Source organism: Schistocerca nitens, chromosome 2, assembly GCF_023898315.1.
Source record: "Schistocerca nitens isolate TAMUIC-IGC-003100 chromosome 2, iqSchNite1.1, whole genome shotgun sequence".
NCBI classification, from domain to species: Eukaryota; Metazoa; Arthropoda; class Insecta; order Orthoptera; family Acrididae; genus Schistocerca; species Schistocerca nitens.
The window spans coordinates 1025312487-1025338342 of record NC_064615.1 but is presented as its reverse complement, the minus strand read 5'-3'; the positions used below and the strand labels follow the sequence as shown (position 1 = coordinate 1025338342).

Here is a 25856-nt window from a genome sequence, read left to right as displayed (position 1 = left end):
GCTCCACGAAAATTTTTTTAAAATGTTTCCTTCATTTCATGACTCAAATTTCACTAATTACGTGTTGAGAAAAACGTTTGCAAGAAAGAAAAAAATGTTATTAGTTCTCATTCCTACGCAATAGCTGGAAGAATTGTAACGGACTTTTCTTATTTTTTTATTTTTTTATTTTTTTAGACAAAGCGATACATTTCAAATGCATACGCCAACAACAATGAAAGTCCATTTCACATTCTTTAGTAACACTTAACACTTACATTCTACGGACTTTGTACTGACGGAAAAGTACCTGGCATTTGGTTGTGTCAGAATATAATTATGTTGTGGCTTTGTGAGATCGTTATCTTGTCACTACCCGCTTGTAGTGAGGGCCGGAGCATCACTACATACAGGAAAGCCACTGTGAAATAACACTGCTTTCAGAATAAGCTCGTAGAAGTCAATGAGTAGCCTTCCATAAATGGATCATGATTCAAATTCAAATATTTCATTAAGCCATTAACTTCGCAAGAAACAACAAGATTCCAGAATGAGATTTTCTCTCTGCTGCGGAGTGTACGCTGATATGAAACTTCCTGGCAGATTAAAACTGTGTGCCGGACCGAGACTCGAACTCGGGACCTTTGCCTTTCGCGGGCAAGTGCTCTACCAAGTGAGCTACCCAAGCACGAATCACGCCCCGTCCTCACAGCTTTACTTCTGCCAGTACCTCGTCTCCTACCTTCCAAAATTAACAGAAGCTCTCCTGCGAACCTTGCAGAACTAGCACTCCTTGAAGAAAGGATATTGCGGAGACATGCCTTAGCCACAGCCTAGGGGATGTTTCCAGAATGAGATTTTCACTCTGCAGCGGAGTGTACGCTGATATGAAACTTCCTGGCAGATTAAAACTGTGTGCCGGACCGAGACTCGAACTCGGGACCTTTGCCTTTCGCGGGCAAGTGCTCTACCAACTGAACTATCCAAGTACGACTCACGCCCCGTCCTCACAGTCATGCTTGAGTAGCTCAGCTGGTAGAGCACTTGTCCGCGAAAGGCAAAGGTCCCGAGTTCGAGTCTCACTCCGGCACACAGTTTTAATCTGCCAGGAAGTTTCAACAACAAAATTGTTTTCCTTCTAAAAAAAAAAAAAAGGAAAAGGTTACTGGGAGTCGCTGTTATCACGTAGGAGAAGATTCCATTTTTATCATTTTGAGCCTAGAAATTCTGCCATCTCTTTTGACAAATCGAGGTTTCGAATGAGATCACTCAATTTTGCTTGACTTTGTCTGCGAGGTTCGTTACCATTTTCTTCAATATCAGACTGAGGGCACATGGGAGGCTTTTCGGATTCCTCTGCTTCCACACTGCCTTCATCTTTTTCTTGAAGCTCATGATTTTCAGGCGGAGTTGGAATAGGTCGAAAGTGGAATAGGTCCAATAGCAGGTGGAAGATTAAGGTATTGAACTTTTGCTCTCGTCTTCATTGACAACCTGCCTGTATAAAATGTGGAGTCAAACAGAAATAGCAGCTATCTGTACGATTCGTAAGCTCCCGCCAATCAATCCAATTAATAGGTACAGCGAAAGCCATAGATCCGTCTTGGTCAGCCCTTCTCGTGGTCGACCTTAACAACAGTTGCAACGCACATGCGCAGCACTTAGATCGCCTGCCCTCACATCAAACTAATGCTAAATGGAAGTTTTCACAAGTGGCGTGATAAGAATCTTATTTCACTACAAACGCTGCAAAACTTTTCGCTGAATCTACGGAATCTCAAGGCGTTTTCGTTCAACAAATTTTATGTACACTCCTGGAAATTGAAATAAGAACACCGTGAATTCATTGTCCCAGGAAGGGGAAACTTTATTGACACATTCCTGGGGTCAGATACATCACATGATCACACTGACAGAACCACAGGCACATAGACACAGGCAACAGAGCATGCACAATGTCGGCACTAGTACAGTGTATATCCACCTTTCGCAGCAATGCAGGCTGCTATTCTCCCATGGAGACGATCGTAGAGATGCTGGATGTAGTCCTGTGGAACGGCTTGCCATGCCATTTCCACCTGGCGCCTCAGTTGGACCAGCGTTCGTGCTGGACGTGCAGACCGCGTGAGACGACGTTTCATCCAGTCCCAAACATGCTCAATGGGGGACAGATCCGGAGATCTTGCTGGCCAGGGTAGTTGACTTACACCTTCTAGAGCACGTTGGGTGGCACGGGATACATGCGGACGTGCATTGTCCTGTTGGAACAGCAAGTTCCCTTGCCGGGCTAGGAATGGTAGAACGATGGGTTCGATGACGGTTTGGATGTACCGTGCACTATTCAGTGTCCCCTCGACGATCACCAGTGGTGTACGGCCAGTGTAGGAGATCGCTCCCCACACCATGATGCCGGGTGTTGGCCCTGTGTGCCTCGGTCGTATGCAGTCCTGATTGTGGCGCTCACCTGCACGGCGCCAAACACGCATACGACCATCATTGGCACCAAGGCAGAAGCGACTCTCATCGCTGAAGGCGACACGTCTCCATTCGTCCCTCCATTCACGCCTGTCGCGACACCACTGGAGGCGGGCTGCACGATGTTGGGGCGTGAGCGGAAGACGGCCTAACGGTGTGCGGGACCGTAGCCCAGCTTCATGGAGACGGTTGCGAATGGTCCTCGCCGATACCCCAGGAGCAACAGTGTCCCTAATTTGCTGGGAAGTGGCGGTGCGGTCCCCTACGGCACTGCGTAGGATCCTACGGTCTTGGCGTGCATCCGTGCGTCGCTGCAGTCCGGTCCCAGGTCGACGGGCACGTGCACCTTCCGCCGACCACTGGCGACAACATCGATGTACTGTGGAGACCTCACGCCCCACGTGTTGAGCAATTCGGCTGTACGTCCACCCGGCCTCCCGCATGCCCACTATACGCCCTCGCTCAAAGTCCGTCAACTGCACATACGGTCACGTCCACGCTGTCGCGGCATGCTACCGGTGTTAAAGACTGCGATGGAGCTCCGTATGCCACGGCAAACTGGCTGACACTGACGGCGGCGGTGCACAAATGCTGCGCAGCTAGCGCCATTCGACGGCCAACACCGCGGTTCCTGGTGTGTCCGCTGTGCCGTGCGTGTGATCATTGCTTGTACAGCCCTCTCGCAGTGTCCGGAGCAAGTATGGTGGGTCTGACACACCGGTGTCTATGTGTTCTTTTTTCCATTTCCAGGAGTGTATATGTGGTGGGTGTTCTTTCGGACATGTCCGAAAGAAGAAACACCAATTTTGATCCAGCAGCCATTAGGAATTAAGACCCAATGGAGTTACAATGAGGATAATGGGTAAGGCGCACTACAGTGAGAATTTAGGTCTGGTGAGAAGCCTGCGTAGCAGTCACGGCTGGTAAGCAGGAAACCCGGGTTCGAATCGCGGTTCGGCAAAAGTTTTCAACTTTCCCATCGATTTAAATCAGTGCCCGCTTGTAGTCAGTGCCTGTAATTCTTTTGTGTCACAGCAAATTTTACACTTCAAAAGCACTCTAAAACCAGAAATACTGCACTAATTACAACCGAGACAATATGAAACTGACAGTCACATCAACAGAAATAATTTTTATAACCTACAAACAACTGCAGAAGGGTGCGTTTTGTCTTTTGATAGGTATGACAACACCTAAAGAATAATTAACTTAAACTAAAAGTGTGTATCGGCAAAAACTGCCTGTCATTATATCTCCAAAGCAAGAGACATTCCGTCATTTCTATGGACATTTTTGAGTTCAGCGGGTGGGAATATGAGAGATTAAGCTATTTTTGAAACCGAAACGTTTACAGTGTAGGGCAGTGATAATCAGTCACTCATCTTGGCGCACCCCACAGGTAATGTAGTATCAGTTTTAGAGCTCTCAGTGGGGTTAAACTTCTCTCCGCCAATGGCAGATGTCGTTGTTTCGTCCTGTAGTGGTTTTTTGGTTTTTGTGTGGAAATATTTGCGATGATTTTAGTTCTCTATCAAACTAGAGACACGTGTACTGTTGTATGGCTCTGTCTGCTTTTTCTACGTTTCGGTCGATACCCAGGTAAAAGGATGTTGCCACGCCTGACTGGTCGCTCTCAGAAGTGTCGATTGTACATCGCAACATTTCCCATACAGAAACAAGAAGGTGATTAGTAGGAAAGCACTAACGTCCCAGTCGCGATTGTAGGCTGGTGGCATGAGCAGTCACTTCTCGTACCTCAAACGACCAGAGAATTATTTCTACATCTACATACACATCTACACCTACATCCATACTCCGCAAGCCACCTCACGGTGTGTGGCGAAGGGTACCCTGAGTACCTCTATCGGTTCTCCCTTCTATTCCAGTCTCGTATTGTTCGTGGAAAGAAGGATTGTCGGTACGCTTCTGCCTGGGCTCTAATCTCTCTGATTTTATCCTCATGGTCTCTTCGCGAGATATACGTAAGAGGGAGCAATATACTGCTTGACTCTTCGGTGAAGGTATGTTCTCGAAACTTTAACAAAAGCCCGTACAGAGCTACTGAGCGTCTCTCCTGCAGAGTCTTCCACTGGAGTTTATCTATCATCTCCGTAACGCTTTCGCGATTACTAAATGATCCTGTAACGAAGCGCGCTGCTCTCCGTTGGATCTTCTCTATCTCTTCTATCAACCCTATCTGGTACGGATCCCACACTGCTGAGCAGTATTCAAGCAGTGGGCGAACAAGCGTACTGTAACCTACTTCCTTTGTTTTAGGATTGCATTTCCTTAGGATTCTTCCAATGAATCTCAGTCTGGCATCTGCTTTACCGACGATCAATTTTATATGATCATTCCATTTTAAGTCACTCCTAATACGTACTCCCAGATAATTTATGGAATTAACTGCTTCCAGTTGCTGACCTGCTATTTTGTAGCTAAATGATAAGGGATCTATCTTTCTATGTATTCGCAGCACATTACACTTGTCTACATTGAGATTCAATTGCCATTCCCTGCACCATGCGTCAATTCGCTGCAGATCTTCCTGCATTTCAGTACAATTTTCCATTCTTACAACCTCTCGATACACCACAGCATCATCTGCAAAAAGCCTCAGTGAACTTCCGATATCATCCGCCAGGTCATTTATGTATATTGTGAATAGCAACGGTCCTATGACACTCCCCTGCGGCACACCTGAAATCACTCTTACTTCGGAAGACTTCTCTCCATTGAGAATGACATGCTGTGTTCTGTTATCTAGGAACTCCTCAATCCAATCACACAATTGGTCTGATAGTCCATATGCTCTTACTTTGTTCATTAAACGACTGTGGGGAACTGTATCGAACGCCTTGCGGAAGTCAAGAAACACGGCATCTACCTGTGAACCCGTGTCTATGGCCCTCTGAGTCTCGTGGACGAATAGGGCGAGCTGGGTTTCACATGACCGTCTTTTTCGAAACCCATGCTGATTCTTACAGAGTAGATTTCTAGTCTCCAGAAAAGTCATTATACTCGAACATAATACGTGTTGCAAAATTCTACAACTGATCGACGTTAGAGATATGGGTCTATAGTTTTGCATATCTGTTCGACGTCCCTTCTTGAAAACGGGGATGACCTGTGCCCTTTTCCAATCCTTTGGAACTCTACGCTCTTCTAGAGACCTACGGTACACCGCTGCAAGAAGGGGGGCAAGTTCCTTCGCGTACTCTGTGTAAAATCGAACTGGTGTCCCATCAGGTCCAGCGGCCTTTCCTCTTTTGAGCGATTTTAATTGTTTCTCTATCCCTCTGTCGTCTATTTCGATATCTACCATTTTGTCATCTGTGCGACAATCTAGAGAAGGAACTACAGTGCAGTCTTCCTCTGTGAAACAACTTTGGAAAAAGACATTTAGTATTTCGGCCTTTAGTCTGTCATCCTCTGTTTCAGTACCATTTTGGTCACAGAGTGTCTGGACATTTTGTTTTGATCCACCTACCGCTTTGACATAAGACCAAAATTTCTTAGGATTTTCTGCCAAGTCAGTACATAGAACTTTACTTTCGAATTCATTGAACGCCTCTCGCATAGCCCTCCTCACACTACATTTCGCTTCGCGTAATTTTTGTTTGTCTGCAAGGCTTTGGCTATGTTTATGTTTGCTGTGAAGTTCCCTTTGCTTCCGTAGCAGTTTTCTAACTCGGTTGTTGTACCACGGTGGCTCTTTTCCATCTCTTACGATCTTGCTTGGCACATACTCATCTAACGCATATTGTACGATGGTTTTGAACTTTGTCCACTGATCCTCAACACTATCTGTACTTGAGACAAAACTTTTGTGTTGAGCCGTCAGGTACTGTGAAATCTGCTTTTTGTCAATTTTGCTAAACAGAAAAATCTTCCTACCCTTTTTAATATTTCTATTTACGGCTGAAAACATCGATGCCGTAACCGCTTTATGATCGCTGATTCCCTGTTCTGCGTTAACTGTTTCAAATAGTTCGGGTCTGTTTGTCACTAGAAGGTCTAATATGTTATCGCCACGAGTCGGTTCTCTGTTTAACTGCTCAAGGTAGTTTTCAGATAAAGCACTTAAAAAAATTTCACTGGATTCTTTGTCCCTGCCACCCGTTATGAACGTTTGAGTCTCCCAGTCTATATCCGGCAAATTAAAATCTCCACCCAGAACTATAACATGGTGGAGAAATCTACTCGATATATTTTCCAAATTATCCTTCAGGTGCTCAGCCACAACAGCTGCTGATCCAGGGGGCCTATAGAGACATCCAATTACCATGTCTGAGCCTGCTTTAACCGTGACCTTCACCCAAATCGTTTCACATTTCGGATCTCCGTCAATTTCCTTCGATACTATTGCACTTCTTATCGCTATAAACACGCCTCCCCCTTCACTTTCCAGCCTGTCTCTGCGGTATACATTACAATCTGAGTTTAGGATTTCATTACTGTTTACGTCTGGTTTCAGCCAACTTTCTGTCCCTAGTACTACATGGGCGTTGTGACCGTTTATTAATGAGAGCAGTTCTGGGACCTTTCTATAGACGCTCCTGCAGTTTACTATTAGCACATTAATATTGTTATTCTCTGTTGCATTTTGCCTACTACTACCTTGCCGCGTCTCAGGAGGCGTCTTGTCGGGCCTAGGGAGGGAATTCTCTAACCTAAAAAACCCCCATGTGCACTCCACACGTACTCCACTACCCTTGTAGCCGCTTTCGGCGTGTAGTGCACGCCTGACCTATTCAGGGGGACCCTACATTTCTCCACCCGATAGCGGAGGTCGAGAAATTTGCACCCCAGATCTCCGCAGAATCGTCTGAGCCTCTGGTTTAAGCCTTCCACTCGGCTCCAAACCAGAGGACCGCGATCGGTTCTGGGAACGATACTACAAATAGTTAGCTCTGATTCCACCCCGCGAGCGAGGCTTTCCGCCTTCACCAATTCTGCCAGCCGCCTGTACGAACTGAGGATGACCTCTGAACCCAGACGGCAGGAGTCATTGGTGACGACATGAGCAACAATTTGCAGTCGGGTGCACCCAGTGCTCTCTATCGCCGCCGGTAGGGCCTCCTCCACATCTCGGATGAGACCCCCCGTCAAGCAGACAGAGTGAACACTGGCCTTCTTCCCCGACCTTTCCGCTATTTCCCTAATGGGCTCCATCACCCGCCTAACGTTGGAGCTCCCAATAACTAATAAACCCCTCCCCCCGTGTACTTGCTCGGACCTTGCTGAAGGAGCAGCCACACGTCCACTCACAGGCAGAGCGGGCGATGCCACACGGCCAGCCTCCACATTTACCCTCCGCCTCGTGCGCCGCGAACGCCGCAGAACCCGCCACTCTCCTTGGGGAGAGGGTGGCCCAACCGCGCCCGGTACCCGCGAAGATGTCTCGACAGCAGGGACAGTGGGTGAAGCATGTAACACCTGGGGTGTACCTTGCGACGCACCAGACTCCCCACTGCCGCTACACTCCGAGGCAGCAGCCTGAAGACGGCTGACCGCGGCCATCAACACGCTCAGCTGTTCGCGAACAGTGGCCAGTTCCTCATGCGTCCGTACACAGCAGTCACACATCCTATCCATCCTAAGGAATCAATTTACTGAAGAGAGTTAATCAACTTTTAACTACACTGCTAATTCACTAAAGGCGGCTGTTTATTGACTAAACTGTGGTTGCTAGCCACTTCTTGTAGAAAACAATCAAAATAGCACTACCTGTCTCTGGACTGTACTGCAAACAAACACTAGCACTGCTGGCACTATGGTTGACTAAAGGGACGCTCTCTGACTGTATTCAAAACAAACACGAAATCTATGGAACACTATTAATAGCACTCGACAATTAAAGCTTCCTAAAAGCAAAAACACACGGAAGAAGAAGTGACAAGTAAGAAAAATACAGTTAATACTTAAATTAAGGTAGCTCGCTGCACAGCAGACGTGAAGCAGACGGCAGTTTCTGCGATTTGTGGGTATCAATACAACAGAACCAGTTGGGATTACGTTTTTTTCCAGCTTTGTGTGTGGGAATGAAACAAAATAATAGTGAAGTTCTGATGAGACTTAGAATGTGCATCGTAGGAGTGACCTGAAGAAACGACCATGGTCTGAAGATTTATGATGATTAACCAATGCGTGAGTGTACTCCGCCGTACCTGGAGAGACTCTAGCGACGCGACCACAGCACCGTCGGCTGACACCACCAGTCCCTGGACCTTCTCAGCGACCAGAAGCGTTGCACGTTTGCCCGCTATCGACAGGAGCTTGGTCCTGCCGTGCAAACGTATCGAAGCGGCGAGCATCTCAAAGCCTTCCAGAGACCGACTTATCTGAAAAGTATTCCATAGGCAACAAATGAGTAAATGAGAGATCCTCTAAAATACACTACTGGCCATTAAAATTGCTACACCAAGAAGAAATGCAAATGATAAACGGGTCTTCATTGAACAAATATATTATACTAGAACTGACATGTGATCACATTTTCACGCGATTAGGGTGCATAGATCCTGAGAAATCAGTACCCAAAACAACCACCTCTGGCCGTAATAACGGCCTTGATACGCCTGGGCATTGAGTCAAACAGAGCATGGATGGCGTGTACAGGTACAGGTGCCCATGCAGCTTCAACACGATACCACAATTCATCAAGAGTAGTGCCTGGCGTATTGTGACGAGCCAGTTTCTTGGCCACCATTGACCAGACGTTTTCAAATGGTGAGAGATCTGGAGAATGTGCTGGCCAGGGCAGCAGTCGAACATTTTCTGTATCCAGAAAGGACCGTACAGGACCTGCAACATGCGTTCGTGCATTATCCTGCTGAAATGTAGGGTTACGCAGGGATCGAATGGAGGGTGGAGCCACGGGTCGTAACACATCTGAAATGTAACGTAACCAATGGCACCCCATATCATCACGCTGGGTGATACGCCAGTATGGCGATGACGAATACACGCTTCCAATGTGCGTTCACCGCGATGTCGCCAAACACGGATGCGACCATCATGATGCTGTAAACAGAACCTGGATCCATCCGAAAAAGTGACGTTTTGCCATTCGTGCACCCAGGTTCCTCGTTGAGTACACCATCGCAGGCGCTCCTGTCTGTGATGCAGCGTCAAGGGTAACCGCAGCCATGGTCACCGAGCTGATAGTCCATGCTGCTACTAACGTCGTCGAACTGTTCGTGCAGATGGTTGTTGTCTTGCAAATGTCCCCATCTGTTGACTCAGGGATCGAGACGTGGCTGAACGATTCGATACAGACGTGCGGATAAGATGCCTGTCATCTCGACTGTTAGTGATACGAGGCCGTTGGGATCCAGCACGGCGTTCCGTATTACCCTCCTGAACCCACCGATTCCATGTTCTGCTAACAGTCATTGGACCTCGACCAACGCGAGCAGCAATGTCGTGATACGATAAACCGCAATCGCGATAGGCTACAATCCGACCTTTATCAAAGTCGGAAACGTGATGGTACGTATTTCTCCTTCGTACACGAGGCATCACAAAAACGTTTCACCAGGCAATGCCGGTCAACTGCTGTTTGTGCATGAGAAATCGGTTGGAAACTTTCCTCATGTCAGCACGTTGTAGGTGTCGCCAACGGCACCAACCTTGTGTGAATGCTCTGAAAATGTAGTCATTTGCATATCACAGCATCTTCTTCCGGTCGGTTAAATTGCGCATCTTTAGCTCGTCATCTTCGTGGTGTAGCAATTTTAATGGCCAGTAGTGTAGTTAGTACTTTCCGCACTCTGATTTCGGGATGAATACGTTAGTAGGTCTGTTAGGAATATATTAATTGGATTATCAACTTTTCTTTTTCGAACTAAATTTCATTCCGTAGGAACGTGTCCCTGACTTCAAACTTCCTGTTTGACTAAAACGGTGTGCCAGATCAGGACTCCAAATTAGGACCTTTGCCTTTCGCAGGTAAATGTTCCACCGACTGAGCAATCACGGTGTCAATTCCGACGGTACCTCATCCCCTAATTTCAAAACAGACTGACCGAAAAAAAGCTACAGCAGCAAGAAGATGTTGTGCGACGCAAACTAAAGTTTCTACGTCTGAAAGGTGACGTCTGTTCAAATTTCGCGGGATTCGCATAAGAGTGGCGTTAGCAGCATCGCTTTGAGGAATCTAATCAGCTCTGCTTTAAATACACAATGTAACGGTTGTGAGCGTTAATTACGTTTGAGATTGGAAGTGAGAAGCTGATGTCAATTAAAAATTCCTTTAAAGTGACAAAGACGACCTTATCAACATCTCACTGAGTTTGAACGAGGTTGTGTAACAAGGCTACGAGCAGCTGGATGTTCCAGCTGCAATACTGTAGAAAATCTTGGCAGGAATGTAGTATCTGTACATGACTGCTGGCAGCTGTGTCACGAGAATTTTTGGTCGCAAGAAGACCAGACTCTGGACGGTCACACGGCACTTCCGAGAGGGAAGACCATTGTGTTCGGCGTGTGGCTGTGGCGCATCGTACTGCGTCTGCAGCATCCGCCCGAACTGTTACAAAACGGTTACTTTGGGAACAGCTCCGAGCCAGACACCTGTAACATGTCAATAACAATTTGTCCATTTTATTTGGACTGTTGAGCTCCGTGGACGTGAATAATGATATTTTACTATAAAAATACAGCGACCAGCCACTTTTTTTTAATGCGTTTTATTTATGCCAATATGCATTTCGGGTTTGCACCCATCTTCAGCTGGCAAATTACATGTATCTTCAGTTTCTACAGTGGTAAAATATCGACAGCAGTTTGGATGCTGCAGCTGGCCTGTACAAAATCAACGATTCCAATCATTTACTTCAATTTCGTGAATTTAAAGTTACGCACCTTCAGTTGTTCATTTTACTTACAATCTCCTCTCCTTGCTTTTTCTTGGCCTTTCGTCTTCTTGGTAACAGCACAAACACTTTTGGTCACGTATTTTACACAGGCGCACTGCGTTATCTGCCATGATGTCGACTGACAGTTTTGTTTACATACAAGCAGTTTTTCTATGGACAGAGTTATATTTTACGAAAGTTTTCAGGTTCCAGCTAAGCTGTTGTGTACTAAACATTAACTTGGGTGATAGAAGTATTCTAAGTACGATGTATACTAATTTTTTTTGGTTACTAGGTCAGTAGTGAAGACAATAAACTAACATAACACATTTATACAAAGCAGTAATTCATACATCTACAAATAACAAAGATAGAATGTAAATGTATGAATTACTGCTTTGTATAAATGCGTTACGTTAGTTTATTGTCTTCAATACTGCCCAAGTAACAAAAAAAATTGTATACATCGTACTTAGAATACTTCTATCACCCAAGTTAATGTTTAGTAAACAATAGCTTAGCTGGAACCTCAAAACTTTCGTAAAATATAACTCTGTCCATAGAAAAACTGCTTGTATGTAAACAAAACTGTCAGTCGACATCATGGCGGATAACGCAGTGCGCCTGTGTAAAATACGTGACCAAAAGTGTTTGTGCTGTTACCAAAAAGACGTAAGGCCAAGAAAAAGCAAGGAGAGGAGAATGTAAGTAAAATGAACAACTGATAGTGCGTAACTTTAAACTCACGAAATTGAAGTAAATGATTGGAATCGTTGCTTTTGCACAGGCCAGCTGCAGCATCCAAACTGCTGTCGATATTTTACCACTGTAGAAACTGAAGATACATGTAATTTGCAAGCTGAAGATGGGTGCAAACCCGAAATGCATATTTGCATAAATAAAACGCATTAAAAGTGGCTGGTCGCTGTATTTTTATAGTAAAATACCTGTAACATGTATTCACTGACCCCAAACCATCGCGACTGCAGTGTTGTCAAGCGAAAGCTCGCTGAAGGGCAGGATGGAGGACTCTTGTGTTTTCTGACGAAAGTTTGTTCTGCATCAGTGCCTGTGGTCAGCAGGAGGCCAGTAGAGGTCTTGCAGCCAACCTCTGTGTGTGATAGGCACACTGGACCTACACCTGGATTTATGGTCTCCGGTGTGATTTTTTATAATAACATGAACAGTCTCGCGGCTACACCGCCCAACCTGAGTGCAAATTTGTACGCCAATTTGGTGATTCGATCTGTTGCGTTGCCATTCACGAATAGCATTCTAGTGGGTGTTTTCAAACAGGATAACGCTCGCCCACAAGGAACGTGGGGGAACACAGAAGTTTGGTAACAGGAATTCTGCCGGTCGGTGTGGCCGTGCGGTGCTAGGGACTTCAGTCTGGATCCGCGTGACCGTTACGGTCGCAGATTCGAATCCTGCCTCGGGCATGGATGAGTGTGATGTCCTTAGGTTAGTTAGGTTTAAGTAGTTCTAAGTACTAGGGGACTGATGACCACAGATGTTAAGTCCCATAGTGCTCAGAGCCATTTGAACTATTTTTTTGAGAGGAAAGCTACTGCGTTAGCGACGCTGTGAAGGCGGGCCGTGAGTCTTGTTTGAATGTGTACGAAGTGCGCTCATCCGAATCAATATCTTTCGATGGAGATACGGTTATAATGGGCCCTCCGCCTGTCTTGTTGTTTCACGGCTTCCATCTGTGCTGTAGAACAAGAAGAAGTTCACATACATGAAACATTTAAAATAACGCGCAGTATTGAGAAAGTAGCTAAACCGGGTGAAGAATGCAGTCACGGTCACTGAATTTTTCTCGCCGGACATCCTCAGAAATTATTTTAGTTACCTGTTATTCGCAACTACAGGCACTTTCTTGCAGTTCTTTGCCTACTGAGTGGCTTGTTCTAACCCAGTTCTCGAGCGCAGTACACGTATATACAGGGTGAGTCAATAACTATTGCCACCTGGAATAACTCCGAAAGTATGATAGTAGCTGAAAAGTTTGTGGGACAAATGTTGCATGGGACAACGGGACCCATAATATGACGTCGGTTTTTTGTTGCTACATGGGGTCGTGTCAGAGATATGAAGGCAAACTTCGTTTTTTAAAATAGCATGCTATTGTTTGGTACTCATTTTCTGACAGCGGTTATCGGGACGAATCCAATGACGTGTAACAAAAAGATCTTTGAAGGTCAACGAAGGTCGAAGAGGTGGCATGAACGTCCATTTACAGAAGGCGTTCGAATTGATGACCATTGGTATTAGTGCAGTGCTGCAATCTTCTCATCACAGATTGAGTGATATTCCTTATCACTTCGGCACTTATCGAAGCAAATGCTCTGAAAATTCTCTGTCGCGTATATCCAGGTGTAGCTCCTATCATACAAATTACACTACTGGCCATTAAAATTGCTACAACATGAAGATGACGTGCTACAGACGCGAAATTTAACCGACAGGAAGAAGATGCTGTGATATGCAAATGATTACATTTTCAGAGCATTCAAACAAGGTTGGCGCCGGTGGCGACACCTTCAACGTGCTGACATGAGGGAAGTTTCCAACCGCTCATGCAAAAACAGCAGTTGACCGGCGTTGCCTAGTGAAACGTTGTTGTGATGCCTCGTGTAAGGAGGAGAAATGCGTACTATCACGTTTCCGACTTTGACAAAGGTCGGATTGTAGCCTATCGAGATTGCGGTTTATCGTATCGAGACATAACTGCCCGCGTTGGTCGAGATCCAATGACTGTTAGCAGGACATGGAATCGGTGGGTTCAGGAGGGTAATACGGAACGCCGTGCTGGATTCCAACGGCCTCGTATCACTAACAGTCGAGATGATAGGCATCTTATCCGCACGGCTATAACGGATCGTGCAGCCACGTCTCGATACCTGAGTCAACAGATGGGGACGTTTGCAAGACAACAACCATCTGCACGAACAGTTCGACGACGTTTGCAGCAGCATGGACTATCAGCTTGGAGACCATGGCTGCTGTTACCCTTGACGCTGCATCACAGACAGGAGCGCCTGGGATGGTGTACTCAACGAGGAACCTGGGTGCACGAATGGCAAAACGTCACTTTTTCGGATGGATCCAGGTTCTGTTTACAGCATCATGATGGTCGCATCCGTGTTTGGCGACATCGCGGTGAACGCACATTGGAAGCGTGTATTCGTCATCGCCATACTGGCGTATCACCCAGCGTGATGATATGGGGTGCCATTGGTTACGTTACATTTCAGATGTGTTACGACCCGTGGCTCTACCCTCCATTCGATCCCTGCGAAACCCTACATTTCAGCAGGATAATGCACGAACGCATGTTGCAGGTCCTGTACGGTCCTTTCTGGATACAGAAAATGTTCGACTGCTGCCCTGGCCAGCACATTCTCCAGATCTCTCACCATTTGAAAACGTCTGGTCAATGGTGGCCAAGAAACTGGCTCGTCACAATACGCCAGGCACTACTCTTGATGAATTGTGGTATCGTGTTGAAGCTGCATGGGCACCTGTACCTGTACACGCCATCCATGCTCTGTTTGACTCAATGCCCAGGCGTATCAAGGCCGTTATTACGGCCAGAGGTGGTTGTTCTGGGTACTGATTTCTCAGGATCTATGCACCCAAATTGCGCGAAAATGTGATCACATGTCAGTTCTAATATAATATATTTGTTCAATGAATACCCGTTTATCATCTGCATTTCTTCTTGGTGTAGCAATTTTAATGGCTAGTAGTGTATTTTCGGAGTTATTCTTGGTGGTAGTAGTTAATGACTCACCCTGTGTAGAGAAAAATTCTAAACGAAACACTAAGCACACTAAGAGTAAGTCTTCCACATACTGGGAGACCCGGTGCACTTTTCGTGTCGTGTAGAAATGGTGTCACTGCTGACGCATTAAACACGTCTGCGTCGTCAGCTTACTGGACCTTAGCTTTGCAGAAAGAAAGTGCAGTTCCTATGTGCTTCAGTTTTTTTCAGTGGCCTGTAATTGTTCACGTCTGGATTTCACTCTTAGTCTTAGAGTCACCCCACAGGATAAGTAAGCTGAAAGACGTATGGTGTGGAGATGGAATACTGTTCCAAACCTACCATTCTTCCAACAGAATACCGAGAACTAAATAAAAATTTTAACTGGCTAAACATTGGGTCTGCACATCTCCACTATTTTAACTTCTATGAATTCTTGACCGGATTCATCTTCTGTTGTTTGAAAGCTGTCCGAAAGTGCCAACCTGAATTCATTTATCACTTCCCCCGAACCCTTGAACGGTTTGCCTCTCCTTCTATTCAGCTTCCCACACATGAATAATTCATCAATTCATCAACTTCCTCGCTACTGTCGACCAAACTGTACACCTACATATATCACATACATTCGCTAACTCTACTGCAGCAGTTCTGTAAGGAACAGTTGAATGAAAACAATACAAATGGAAAAAGTATGTAAACTGTTCACTATTTCAAAATTAATGGTCATAACGGTTAATACATCCCACTGTGAGACAAGACAGTCAATGCCTTCGTGGAAAAACAAATGCTATTGCCTACGGAACCATAATTGTACCCAGGGGTGCACCTTTGTCCGAATGGAATGTATTTCTTCAGAGCTCCAAAGATATGGAAATCGCATGAGGAGAGATAGGGACTGTATGGAGGCTGTGTAGTGGGTTCCCAGGAAATCTTCTGCTGCGTAGTTGAAACACTTTGGCAACACGTGGGCCATCTTAGAAAATGCATACTTTTTTTTCTTTTTTTTTCATGAGCGCACTGAGCGTCTAGGCTTACGGTGGGATAAATTTCTTAACAGTTATGGAGAGCACTTTCGAAATAATAAACAGCGTACTTACATATTTTCCTTGTGTCTTGTGTTATTTAACTGCCCATTACACGTTTTTCTAATTTTCGGTTCTGAGACTTTACTGCACCACACCATCTTCTGCAACCCTACTCCAGCATCCAATCGCTTTCAACAAATGCTTACCCAAGGTAGGTCTTTCGGCGCACTTTCATCAAATTTGATTTAAAAGAAAACAATTTTCCTTTCGTTATCGCCCCTTCACCAATTTAAAAACCTGTATTACGAGAGGATTTTTAACTTTTAAAAACTACCTTTGCTTAAGACTCGCTTGTTAGAAGAACGTCAAGCCGTACAGCTGCCAGGCTATTCCCACGACCCCTTTCCTGGGAAGATCGATAAAGTGAGAAGAAAAAATATGGCTCACCCACACAAGAATACACTATGTGATCAAAAGTACTTGGACACCCCCAAAAACATAGGTTTTTCATATTAGTTGCATTTTGTTGCCACCTACTGTCAGGTTCTCTATAGCAGCGACGTCAGTAATCATTAGACACCGTGAGAGAGCAAAATGGGGCGCTCCACAGAACTCACGGACTTCGAACGTGGCCATGTGATTGGGTGTCACTTGTGTCATACGTCTGTGCACGAGATTTCCACACTCCTAAACATGCCTAGGTCCACTGTTTCCGATGTGATAGCGAAAAGGAAACGTGAAGGGACACGTAAAGCACAAAAGCGTACAGGCCGACCTCGTCTGTAGACTGGCAGATACCGCCGACAGTTGAAGAGGGTCCTAATGTGTAATAGGCAGACAACTATCCAGACAATCACGCAGGAATTCCAAATTGCATCAGGATCCACTGCAAGTACTATGACAGTTAGGCGGGAGGTGAGAAAACTTGGATTTCTTCATCACGTAGATGATCGAGCGGCTGCTCATAAGCCACACATCACGCAGGTAAATGCCAAACGACGCCTGGCTTGGTGTAAGGAGCGAAACATTGGATTATTGAAGAATGGAAAAACGTTGTGTGGTGTGACAAATCACGGTACACAATGTGGCGATCCGATGGCAGGGTGTGGGTATGGCGAATGCTCACTGAACGTCATCTGCAAGTGTGTGTAGTGCCAACAGTAAAACTCGGAGGCGGTGGTGTTATGGTGTGGTCGTGGTTTTCGTGGAGGGGGGCTTGCACCCCTTGTTTTGCGTGGCACTATCACAGCACAGTTGTTTTAAGCACCTTCTTGCTTCCCACTGTTGAAGAGCAATTCGGGGATGGTGATTGCATCTTTCAACACGATCGAGCACCCGATCATAATGCAGGACCTGTGGCGGAGTGGTTACACTACAATAACATGCTTATAATGGACTGGCCTGAACAGAGTTCTGACCTGAATCCTATAGAACACCTTTAGGATGCTTTGGAATGCCGCCTTCATGCCAGGCCTCACCGACCGACATCGATACCTCTCTTCAGTGCACCACTCCGTGAAGAATGGGCTGCTATTCCCCAAGAAACTTTTTTGCACCTGATTGAACGGATGCTTGCGAGAGTGGAAGCTGTCATCAAGGCTAAGAGGGGGGGGGGGGGGGGGAACACCATATTGAATTCCAACATTACCGATGGAGGGTGCCACGAACTTGTACGTCATTTAAAGCCAGATGCCCGGGTACCTTTGATCACATAGTGTACAATGGAGAGCTCTGCGCCTAGATGACAGTGCTGAGTCCCAATGACCGTTTACAGTCGACCAGAATTTTTAACGAAACGAATGAAGCAACAGGTCCCGGGCTGCAGTGAAATATCACTTCCAAGGGCGAGAATTTGGAGATGGGTCAGATCTAAGAGATGAGGGAAACGATGTGGAGAAAAGCTGGGGTAGGTACACTTGAGCAGTCAGCGCAACTTACCTGCTTCTGAGACAGGATGCTCGATTTTACCAGTATTGTTTCCAAAGAGGACACCAATTTCCGCGGCGTGGGCACAAAACTAAGTCTCCACGAAAACGGCCCTCGGAATTTAGGTGGCTCCAACGTCTCCAGAGCGTCTTGCAGACTTACTGAGGTCTCAATGTCTTCAGGAAAATTCTCCATCTCCGATGACGGTGAAGGCTGCAGACATTGAGAGGAAATACACCGCACTGAGAGGAAATACATATTTTCCTACCAAACAAACAAAGCAATGTAACAGAAAAAATTGTGGACTTTGGACTACCTCTTTTTTATCTCTAATAATAAAACAGAATCTCAAAGTGAATTTCACAGAAAGAACAGATAATAAAGATAAGTTCCACCGGTATTCTTGTGCAAATAACCACAGATGAACAAGGCTCGCAGATTTGGCACATGGAGAAATTACTGAGAACAGTTGTGACGCTAAAAACCAGTATTCATCCTTGTACGACAGCCCTACTACCAATTATTTGCAAAGATACCATTCAAAAACGAGAATTTACACACTGAAACGGAAGCCAATTGTGAATGAAATTATTTTCAGATACGCTATATTTAGTGTGCTATAGTTCAGGATGTACAAGTATTAACAGATTGTTCTCACCAATAATTCCGTGTATAACAACATTTAGCTCCACTGTAGTCCTACTGTTGTATATCGATACGAATGAAGAGGTGTTGAATGGCATTTTGGGTGATAATGTTTTTCTCTACTACCCCTTGATGTCTCGTTTGTCACTGTGATATTACTGCTAATTGTGTCAGACGACGTCCTGAAGTGTATCGCTCATTACATGGAGCAGACAAAATGGAGACTGTTGTGGTTGAAAGAATTAACTCACGTCTTCTAGAGGGCGTTGCTAGGTGACGATAGAAATATTGGACATTCTCCTAGTGGAATATCACATCTGACGCTGTATAAACGGCAACAGAATGGGATAGACAATGTTCCATGTATGTTCTGACTTGTTCTTCAGTAGCGGCGCGTGGAAAATTTTACCAGTGTGATACAAGTTGGTGGCCTATAAACCTTTGACTTTCAAGAGTTGTCATCCTAACTAAACTGAATATATTGACTATACATATACAAATTCAGCTGCTTAAATACAGCTGGCTGGTGTGGCCGAGCGGTTCTAGGCGCTGAAGTCTGGAGCCGCGCGACCGCTACGGTCGCAGGTTCGAATCCTGCCTCACGCATGGATGTGCGTGATGTCCTTAGGTAAGTTAGGTTTAAGTAGTTCTTAGTTCTAGGGGACTGATCACCTCAGATGTTAAGTCCCATAGTGCTCAGAGCCATTTGAACATTTTTTGCTTAAATATATTTAAATTTGACAAGAATCGTTTAACAGTGTGAGGAATAATATGAAATGAAGGAAAAAAATTGATAGTGGCAGGAAGAATATCAAATTGATATGCAAATTAATTTAATTGATCGATTAATTACCAGCTCCCAACCAATACCCACACCCATCCCCAGATGATGCCATGTGGGTTTCTCATCCTGCATATGATTCCCAGCCCCTTCCCCCTCCGCAAACCACCCCTCCCACCCCAACCTATCCTATTGGGGGGGGGGGGGAATTTCAAAAATGATGGAATTTCGAATTTTGGGGGGAATTTCATCGCCCCAGGGCTGTGCTGGCGCCCCCCCCCCCCCCCCCCTCGGATATCGGCGGGAAACTGAAAACCACGATGCCCTTTGTGGGACTCGAACCCTGATCCTCCTGCACCTCTCTAACACGAGTACACTACCAGAGGCACTTGGAGTTACCGGGAAATGGTGGTGATCTTTCCGGGACTCGAACCCTGGTCCTTCTGTACAGGAAGATCGAGTGCAACCCCAACACATGGAAACCGTCCAGATGCAGGGGAGGAAGGTTAGGTTAATGTAGTTTATTTATTTTGGTTGCGAAACTAAAGTAAAATTCGGTTTTACTTACGTAATCTGTCATACAGATCGGTCCTAATTACACAACTATATGCATAGCGCTACACAAGGACTGCCTAAAATCGCAATACAGCTCAAAAATTGACGACGCCATACAACAGATTTTATCTTTCTGGTAAAAAGTTTCACAATACCACTCGAAACTACTGACAGGCGCACTCAAACTGTACCATTCACCTACAAGCTGGTGGGAAAAAGGCTGGGGTGTAACACTCCGTCTCAGGCCACCTTTGGCCCATCGCGACCATCCAACCGCCGTGTCATCCTCAGGTGAGGTCGCGGATAGGAGGGGCGTGTGGTCAGCACACCCCTCTCCCGGTCGTTATGATGGTTTTCTTTGACCGGAGCCGCTACTATTTGGTCGAGTAGCTCCTCAATTGGCATCACGATGCTGAGTACACCCCGAAAAATGTCAACAGGGCATGGCGGCTCGGACGGTCACCCATCTAAGTGCCGGCCACGCCCAACAGCGCTTAACTTCGGTGATCGGACGAGAGCCGGTGTATCCACTGCTGCTAGGCCGTTGCCTATACCTCATATTATCGCATATAAAATTAACGAACTGAACAAGTAATGACAGCTTCATTTGCAGTAGCATCGCCATGTAAACGAGTATTGGTTATTAATCATTTTAGGACACCATGTAATTATGTCTATATCATCTACCTTGCTGTCTGCGTTTCATCAGCTGAAGCTCCTCCCATAAGCAGCTCATGTCAGTCATAATAAGCACTTATGTGTTTAGAGACAAGAAATGCCCATTATTAGTTATTAGTGACCCACTATCTTTTAGTAATGAACTGCGTAGATCCGAACGTCACTCTTTCCCACAAGCTAACCTGTTATCATGAAAGAACGAATACCGGAAATATATAAAAATTGCTGAGTGCACCCCGAAAAATGGCAACAGCGCAATGCTGCTGTATGGTCACCCATCCAAGCGCCGGCCACGCCCGACAGTGCTTAACTTCGGTGATCTCACGGGAACCGGTGTATCCACTGCGGCAAGGCCGTTGCCACCTGGGGTGTTAGGTATTATCTTTATTCCTTTTTTTTTTGTGGGAAGTATGTTCAACTGACGAGATGTTGATGTTGGACAGAGAGGAGGTTGATAGGTGCATTACCTGTAAGAATACAGCTGAGGACAGCATATTTCGCTGTTTGACGTCAGAATTCGCTACAGATGGCTGCTCGACAATCACCATGCAGCCTAGGCAATACACGCTGCCGCAACTGATGGAAAGAAGCATCACTGTTCTACTTACACATCGAAATTGCCATGAAACGAAAAAACCAGCACTCGTAATCAAAGGGTCAAAATTTTACTGGGGAAAATCGTCGTCCCAAAAGATTGCAGGGGGGGCAGTAGTTGAATGTGCGTTCTCCACGATATACATTCCCAAACTGCCGATAATGTCAAGGTCCTCATACCTCCCCTCCCTCTATCCACATACGGGCGGGGGGAGGGGGGATGGAGGGATGACAGGCTTTTTCAAATAGTCAGCTGCTAGTGCTAAGAGTACCTCACGGATTTTCTAAGGACAACAGCCATCCCCTAGAGATCGTTGACCACAACCAGCCTTCTAGCCTAGCCCAACAACCCCACCCCCCACCCCCTAAACACACACACCGTCCTGCACAATACCGTTATGCGATGGAGAACAATTGTATTTAACATCAACACATCCCTTATAATTGAGTATCTATTAAAAAGGGGAACACAATCGCGACGAAAATAAACGTCCTCTTTCAGCGAAAATAGGCATAGTCCATTTTCTTTTAGTTCTATGACCAAAATTGGTATAGTTTTCATGTTCGGATACAGGATACAATTCGCATCTCATTATTTTGCGACACCCAGCGAAGTGCACCACATCCGATTACACGTCCACCCTGCGTAAAATCAGGAAAAAGAAACTTCCACTACTTTGCTGCAAAAACTACCCATCACTGTAGAATGTCATCATTAATTCGACCCCTTCATTGGAGTAAAGTATATTTTAAACATGCCATCATGACGATAATAATGAAAACAGTCTTGTATTAGTTTTATGAGCAAAATCAGTGTAATTTTGAGAGTAATATCTGCATCCAAATTTTCACCATTTATATCATTCCTTATAATAGAACTTCCTATAAGATTTTACCACGTCTTTCTCTTCAGGTATATCGAAAAAAACAAATACCGTCTGCATGCTGACATCGAGCATATTACATATGCAAGCATTGCCCCATTGAAGCATGTGGCCAAGGCTCGAAGACGCTTGCACCGATCTGGGTAATGTTTTGTCGACTGTACTGGAGAAAGACCATATCCAGCAGACTGTCAATCACAAGAGAAAGTATCTGTATCGGCACGTCATAAGCATATATATATATATATATATATATATATATATATATATATATATATATATATATATATATATATACACTCCTGGAAATGGAAAAAAGAACACATTGACATCGGTGTGTCAGACCCACCATACTTGCTCCGGACACTGCGAGAGGGCTGTACAAGCAATGATCACACGCACGGCACAGCGGACACACCAGGAACCGCGGTATTGGCCGTCGAATGGCGCTAGCTGCGCGGCATTTGTGCACCGCCGCCGTCAGTGTCAGCCAGTTTGCCGTGGCATACGGAGCTCCATCGCAGTCTTTAACACTGGTAGCATGCCGCGACAGCGTGGACGTGAACCGTATGTGCAGTTGACGGACTTTGAGCGAGGGCGTATAGTGGGCATGCGGGAGGCCGGGTGGACGTACCGCCGAATTGCTCAACACGTGGGGCGTGAGGTCTCCACAGTACATCGATGTTGTCGCCAGTGGTCGGCGGAAGGTGCACGTGCCCGTCGACCTGGGACCGGACCGCAGCGACGCACGGATGCACGCCAAGACCGTAGGATCCTACGCAGTGCCGTAGGGGACCGCACCGCCACTTCCCAGCAAATTAGGGACACTGTTGCTCCTGGGGTATCGGCGAGGACCATTCGCAACCGTCTCCATGAAGCTGAGCTACGGTCCCGCACACCGTTAGGCCGTCTTCCGCTCACGCCCCAACATCGTGCAGCCCGCCTCCAGTGGTGTCGCGACAGGCGTGAATGGAGGGACGAATGGAGACGTGTCGTCTTCAGCGATGAGAGTCGCTTCTGCCTTGGTGCCAATGATGGTCGTATGCGTGTTTGGCGCCGTGCAGGTGAGCGCCACAATCAGGACTGCATACGACCGAGGCACACAGGGCCAACACCCGGCATCATGGTGTGGGGAGCGATCTCCTACACTGGCCGTACACCACTGGTGATCGTCGAGGGGACTCTGAATAGTGCACGGTACATCCAAACCGTCATTGAAACCATCGTTCTACCATTCCTAGACCGGCAAGGGAACTTGCTGTTCCAACAGGACAATGCACGTCCGCATGTATCCCGTGCCACCCAACGTGCTCTAGAAGGTGTAAGTCAACTACCCTGGCCAGCAAGATCTCCGGATCTGTCCCCCATTGAGCATGTTTGGGACTGGATGAAGCGTCGTCTCACGCGGTCTGCACGTCCAGCGCGAACGCTGGTCCAACTGAGGCGCCAGGTGGAAATGGTATGGCAAGCCGTTCCACAGGACTACATCCAGCATCTCTACGATCGTCTCCATGGGAGAATAGCAGCCTGCATTGCTGCGAAAGGTGGATATACACTGTACTAGTGCCGACATTGTGCATGCTCTGTTGCCTGTGTCTATGTGCCTGTGGTTCTGTCAGTGTGATCATGTGATGTATCTGACTCTAGGAATGTGCCAATAAAGTTTCCCCTTCCTGGGACAATGAATTCACGGTGTTCTTATTTCAATTTCCAGGAGTATATATATATATATATATATATATATATATATATATATATATATATAAGCAGGGTATGAAGCAGTATATGACTACACTTTTGTACACCGCCATACACTTTCTTTTTCTACCACGACTTCAACGTGTGTGTCAGGTGCTAAAATGAAATTAATACATTTCGATCCTTAGGCTCTGACAGAAAGCCAAAAATCACACGTGTAAACAATCCTTCTCCCACAACACACAGGTAGGTAGAAATGAAACACAGAGGTGATGTTTCTCGTTGACAAAAATGTGGAAATCGCAACATATGGAAACAGGAAGAGTTTGCGGCATTGTAGAGTGTTTCCAAGAGCTGTCCGTAGGTGATGATCTATATAGTTACTGTCATCTTCCACAGTGATGGGGTAGCGGATGTCTCTGTGTTCCATCTTGACGAGCATTGTTCCCTATTTTCAGTCATGTACGTGATTACTGTTCCATTGTTGATCATCGCCGTAAAAGCTGTCCACAGCATGTGCGAGTGAGTAGAAATAAAAAGAGGTACTGTTATCTTATTGGTGAGAAACAATAAAAAGTAAAATAAAAACATGTGGAGGGCATGGCAGCATAAGGAAATAGGTGAGTGTGCAGCATTGAGGAACGCTCCCAGAAAACTGTCTGAAGATAACGACCTTTACATTTAATCCCATGCTCCACAGTGACAAGTAGCAGATATCCAGTGTTCTGCCAAGGCTCCCTCCATCTCAACCAAATGGTGTCAGTGAATCATTTTGTGGTAACCAACAGCATACTAGTAGACAGACAGGATGGAAAAGACATTGTTGATATGGTATGATGTACCGTAATACAGACCACAGTTGATAGCGTGATAAATTTTACCATTTCTACCAGTTGTTCTGTAATTCCAACGCCAGCCATTTTCTGCATCATCGCTAAATCACCCCTCCACTACTTTGCAGTTGCAACACACTAGATAGCGAATTCTGCGTCCTATACCGATGCAATTAGGTGATCTACATATTTCCAATACATCGATCGTAGTGCAGAATTTACGATTAGGACTGTCCATATTTTCCGGCCTGGATGTGCGTCACAGAGTATTCCCGCATTTGTACGATAAAGTCGGAGATTGACAGATCTCTCCCACATTATCCTTGACCAGTCCTCTCTGAAGCACCGGTCTTAGCGTCGACCACCCATCCAAAAGCACAAGATCTCTCCAGATGCAGGCGTGTCGAGCAGGGTGGCGGCACTTATCAGTTGCAGTGGTATAGCAGACGGTTCAGAAGAAACGCCTGATTTATATATGATGGAAGTCCAGACGGATGGAGATTGAAACCTTTCACGTAAATTAACCATGCTATCAATTCTGTAGCATTATTCCACTCTCTGGAGTCAGTACCAGGAAGGTACAGGCGTGAGAGAAAAGCTCGTGGAGCACAAACAGACACTCCTAAGGTCACACGGTTCTGCACATGAAAAATGCTGTATTGGTAATGCCATATGGTTTCCGAAGTATTAGTGGTGCAAAATGCAACGCTCTTAATACTCTAATGCGGGATATATTTGTCAAACATCAGACATACAACCACACCGTAAGTTTCCTACCCCAATCACTAAAATGAGAAACTTTTAAATGGTAAAACTCCTTCCTTCTACACTATTCTGGTATCCTAGGAAGATATCGTCAATGTAAATCCACTGCTCGATCTCCTTATAAACCTACTAGAACGAAGTTTGGAGTCTGTTGTTCTGTCTCTTAGAAAATTAATGGATTTTATACGTTTTTTATGTTGGTAACGTATGTACCCTCTGTGGTGTCACCGCCAGACACCACACTTGCTAGGTGGTAACCTTTAAATCGGCCGCGGTCCGTTAGTATACGTCGGACCCGCGTGTCGCCACTATCAGTGATTGCAGACCGAGCGCCGCCACACGGCAGGTCTAGTCTAGAGAGACTCCCTAGCACTCGCCCCAGTTG

General features: G+C 45.9%; 1 protein-coding gene across 1 annotated transcript in view; it reads right to left on the bottom strand.

Moving 5' to 3' along the window:
* LOC126234771 (adhesion G-protein coupled receptor G4-like) overlaps positions 1–25856 on the bottom strand; it is a 218133-nt gene that overhangs the window by 126598 nt on the left and 65679 nt on the right. The window contains exons 4-5 of the mRNA XM_049943521.1: positions 18051–18251; positions 8625–8798 (exon numbers count right to left, since the gene is read on the bottom strand). Of these exons, the coding sequence (XP_049799478.1) occupies positions 8625–8798; positions 18051–18233 (357 nt within the window). The 5' untranslated portion in view covers positions 18234–18251. The remainder of the gene's footprint in view (positions 1–8624; positions 8799–18050; positions 18252–25856) is intronic.